The sequence below is a fragment of the Verticillium dahliae genome, genomic scaffold (assembly GCF_000150675.1).
Source record: "Verticillium dahliae VdLs.17 supercont1.33 genomic scaffold, whole genome shotgun sequence".
In the NCBI taxonomy this organism is placed as follows: Eukaryota; Fungi; Ascomycota; class Sordariomycetes; order Glomerellales; family Plectosphaerellaceae; genus Verticillium; species Verticillium dahliae.
This window is the reverse complement of record NW_009276965.1, coordinates 155,164-159,631: the sequence shown is the minus strand read 5'-3', so window position 1 is coordinate 159,631 and position 4,468 is coordinate 155,164. Positions and strand designations below refer to the sequence as shown.

General features: G+C 55.5%; 3 protein-coding genes across 3 annotated transcripts in view; 2 read left to right on the top strand and 1 right to left on the bottom strand.

Annotated features, from left to right (window-relative positions):
- Positions 1–1,105: 1,105 nt before the first annotated feature.
- Positions 1,106–1,721, top strand: VDAG_10236 (uncharacterized protein; the record flags this gene model as incomplete). Its single annotated transcript, XM_009659939.1, has 3 exons — positions 1,106–1,168; positions 1,307–1,434; positions 1,574–1,721. 3 exons carry the CDS (start codon positions 1,106–1,108, stop codon positions 1,719–1,721), a joined length of 339 nt encoding a protein of 112 aa, XP_009658234.1.
- A 328-nt stretch (positions 1,722–2,049) lies between these two features.
- Positions 2,050–3,284, bottom strand: VDAG_10235 (uncharacterized protein; the record flags this gene model as incomplete). The annotated part of the gene is made up of 2 exons (XM_009659938.1): positions 2,050–2,807; positions 2,897–3,284. The coding sequence occupies 2 exons, from the start codon at positions 3,282–3,284 to the stop codon at positions 2,050–2,052; spliced, it is 1,146 nt and encodes a 381-aa protein (XP_009658233.1).
- A 610-nt stretch (positions 3,285–3,894) lies between these two features.
- Positions 3,895–4,468, top strand: part of VDAG_10234 (uncharacterized protein) — a gene marked incomplete at both ends in the record, with an annotated part of 1,164 nt that continues 590 nt past the window's right edge. The window contains one exon of the mRNA XM_009659937.1: positions 3,895–4,430. Within this exon, the coding sequence (XP_009658232.1) occupies positions 3,895–4,430 (536 nt within the window). The remainder of the gene's footprint in view (positions 4,431–4,468) is intronic.

Sequence of the window (4,468 nt, the reverse complement as noted above, 5' to 3'; positions counted from 1 at the left end):
CAATTCAACCACTTCTCAAAGTCAATTATAACCTTCTTCTAATTACTCCTCGACCTACCTACCTTTAATCTAAACGAAAAATACACTATTTTATAGCTCTCGTTAAGGGCTATAAGAATCTTCGATCCTTTTCTCGACCCGACGTCTCCTTCCAGAGATATAGCTACTTTTATCTCTCCCTTCCTCTTATCTATTATTATCTCTTTATTCTATAACTAAGCTATACCCTCGGTCGTTGCCTAATACCTCCTACGTCGACTATAATTTATATTAATAATCTTAATTAAGGTTATAAGTAGCTATTGATTTAAAACCTTACCTCTAGCTCTTAGCTAAGTAAGATATATAATAGATAGTAATATAAGTCCTTATATTCGAGTTTAAATATTTACTCTTAATTAGATTATATAAAGGGTAAATAGCGTATTAGAAGCCTTGCCTCGTAGTATTATCGAAGCTACGTAATATAGTCTAGCTCGGAGCTATCTATTATAAAGGGTATAGATAATAATTATTATATATATACTCGCTATTAGGGTTAGTTAGCTATATCCGACTTCCTAGGAAGTTAGTACTAAAAGCGGTACCCTACTATTTTCGTTATTATTTATTATAGTATACTAGAGGCTTTATAGTGAACTTTTATATATCTATAGCTAGGTTATACTAGCTAAGCTACTACCGAGCTCAGGGCCCGCTTAGTCTCGGCTTAGGCTAAAAGTAGCGAGGCTCTAGGATATATCCGGTTTAGATAGGGCTCGGTAAAACCCATCTCAGAGGTATTGCGTAAGGTGGCAAAGGTAGCGGCGCTAAACCTGATCATGAAGGCGGTATACGGCTTATGGGGCGCTTGTTGTACCTGAGATCAATTTCGGGTTCAACGGGATGCCACGCCCACCGGTCGCCCGCCCGACCCCGAGAGTGTACATATAGCTCTCCTTTCTATCTTTCCAAGTCCGATCCCCCCGCCGTCTCCGCGTAGCAGTCGCAACTCTAGACAACCCCCAAATCTCCATCATCTCTCCTGCATGCGGCCATCTCTGCTAACCGCTTAGCCCCGTCGCCACCACCACCACCGCAACAAAAGACCTCCAGGCCCCGCGCCATGGGTACCGACCAAATCGACCTCGTAGCCATCATCACCCCCAAAAAGGGCCAGACCGAACGTGTACGAAACCAGCTCGTCCCCGTGATTTTTGCCCCCCCTTCCACCCTGCCTTGTCCTGTTCTGTCCCCTTCTCCTTCTGTCCTCGACCCTCTGCCAAGCCGCACTCGCTCACACCCGAGTGTTCCCCCCCCCCTTTAGTTCCTCAGCCTCTTCGCCGCGTGCGCCGCCCACGCCGAGAAGAGCGAGCCCGGCACGCTTCGGTACCGAATCCACCGTGGCAAGCGAGACGAGACGAGCGGCGCCGAGGAGCTCGTCGTTTGCGAAACGTGGGTTAACCCTCTCCTTTTTCCTCGCCCTCTCTTTTTTTACCCTTTCTCCCTGGCGTAATTGCGTGACTCCTTCTCCGCCCACCTCCTCGAGTCAAGTTCCTAGACCTAACGACGTCTTTTAAGGCTGCGGCTACAGATATGAGAATGCCGCCGCCCTGCAGACGCATCTCGCCGGCGCGCACGTCAAGGCCATGGTTGGGGAGATTGAGGCCGGCACCTTGACGGAGAATGTAAAGGTCATACACGTCACGCCGGGGGCGGGGTACGAGCGGGCTCGGTTCTGATGGAGTGACGGCTGCGAGGCTAGGGTGGACGAGGATTTGTCAGGCGGTGCAAGCCTCTTTTTGATTGTGGCCCAGCCGAGGTAGACGGTTTTGTACAATGCAACATCCAGACCCACGCCGCTAGATTACCTACCTTACCTGACAGTGACCTGCCCAAGCATCAAAGCTTGTCTGCGCCTGATTATAGGACACAGAACCGGTTCCCTGGGAACGCCCCATTCAACAGGACTTACAATGGGTCGTACAACAGGCACACGCGGAAGCTTGCACGCCCCATCCTCCTTGCTCGCTCTTCCACAAAGCAACACAATATAGTACATCCATCGTACTAGTACACCTCGTAGTTCTTCGGATCCCGCATCTTCCACGCCGCCGCCAGATTGCGCCACTCCTGCGCATCGAGCAAATGCCCCGCCGCGGCGTCTTTATGTCCGTCTGCCACGGCCTGGTCGTACATGCCCGTCTCCAGATCCGCCAGGGCCGTCGGCGCCGCCGGGTATCCTGCCATGGCGGCCTGTGTCAAGAGCTCCCTCGCCTCGGCTTCGTGCACCAGCCGAACCGTCCCCGGCATGCGCGCGTCGAGCGTCCCTAGATAATAGCACGCCTCAGCGTCACCGGCGTCGGCCAGCGCGCGGTACTCCCAGTAGGCATCCTGCCTGGCACCGACAGCCTCCTGCAGCTTGGCAAGCTCGACCTGGCACAGATTCTTCCACTGAAATCCGGTGCTGCCGTGGGCAACTGCGGCTGTAGCGACGTCCTTGGCGCGGCGGAACAGCGCGGCAGCTTGGTCCCTCTCACCGCGCAGCGCGTAGAGTTTGCCCTCAAGGGTCAAGGCGTCGGGGTTCCTCCCCTCAGCGACGAGAGTCCGGAAGCGGGCGTAGGCGCGGGGACAAGAGCGCTGCAGGTTCTCCGGGCTCCTTCCATAGAGCACGGTGCGGATGATGTGCAGGGTGGCGGGGACGTGGCCGAGCTCGCTGGCCGAGTCGAGCATGCGAGACTGGGACTCGTGCTCAACCTGTGACAGGGGACCAAGATCCGCCATGCGGAGTGCCACTTCATAAAAGTCCTGGGGTTTTATATCGTTCTCTGCCGTAATGGGTCAATATTGGTGTGTGAGAGGGGGGAACAATTTTGAGGTATGCGAGAGGTGAAGGAGTAAAGAGGGGAAGGCATACCCTTGGCAAACTCGGAAAGCCAGTGTTTCTGCCCTTGATGAAGCCCGGACGCCGCATTTAGAAACCCGCTGTAGATGCGGTGCACTATTCTGTGGTCGAGGGTGAAGCCTTCTCGGTGTGGCGTCGTGAGCTTGAAGTCGTCTGGCGATCGAGGGCGTACTCCAAGTGGGCGAGATTCTGCCATCGTCTCAGGTCTCCTCCTCGGCGATGGCGATGGGGCAGGCTTCGGCGCGGCCCTTTGACGCATTCTACTGCGATCACTGGAGTAGGAGCAGATAATGGTCTTAGGCGTTCGCGCTGCTGATGGTGATGGCGAGCAGCGGCCAGAGCACAGCACCTGAGTAGCGCGCCATGGTACTCGCCGTGAAGAGAGATGGCGGCAGAGCATTGGGCTACCTGTCCATTCCAGGGGGGGTGTATGGTGGAGATGGAATTGGCGGTGTACAGATGGAATACAGCAGGCAGATAGAATGAAGCAATCCGATCAATCTATGTGCCTACCTCTAGCATCAGGTCAGGTGAGGTAGCAGGTAAGGTAAGTAGGTACCTAGTAGGCAGGTGAGGAGGAGATGGGGTCCTGGGCAAGCGCAATCAAGAGACGACGTTGGAACGGCAGGACCAGGGGTCGCCTCCAAGCCAATCAGACGCTTCGGATCCACCCCTCGACCCCACCCCCAAAAATCTCACTTGACACTCAAATTTCTAGCCATCAACCACGACGACCTCACCTCCTTCTGGAGTATTTTCACATACCAATTCCACGTTTGATATATCGTCAACTCGACGGCCGTAGACAGGAAGGACAGCGGAAGAGTATACCTTAAAAATATTTTCCCGCAGCCCTGATCCTCCGTCCCATACGTTCCTCGCCACGCAGTCACCTTGAGGATCCTCTCTCAGTCTACCGACAGTGAGAATCTTGTCTCAGCACCCACTGTCGGGACGCCCCACCACCAGGAAACCCATCTGCCTCCTGTAATCATCACACAGACGCCAAAATGGTCACCACACGCAACATGAGGAAGCGCAAGTCTGGCGAAGCTCTGGACGTGGACCTCGACGCCGCTGCCCCATCCTCCACGCAGAACAGCCCGGCCGCCGGCACTCCCAAGCGCCAGCGCAAGCTCCCCGTGCGCGCCAAGTCCAGGAAGCAAGCGGCCAAGGGCGAGCCAGAGGCCGACGCAGAGGACGAGGACGAGACCCAGGATGCGAGCGAGTCCCCAGCCCCAGCCCCAGCCAACCCATCATCGCTGGTAGTTGAGATCCGCGCCAAGACAGACGAAGATGAGCATGGTCTCAGCGGAAGCGCCGCCGAGGACAACGACCAAGGTGACGCCGGAACCGGGGCCGACGAGACCATCATCCCCGGCGCCGAACAGCCTGCGCCTGGGCCTGAGCCCAGCCGAAAGGACACGATCAACGACTCGGACGCCTCCGAAGACTCGGACGACGAGGCGCCCGAGGCCGTTTCCACCTCGGCCGCTGCCGCCGCCGTCTTTGAATCTGCCAGAGCGGCCAACAAGGCCATTGCAGAGTGCGTGACCTCCTTCTGCTCCTCATGTGTGCTCGTTT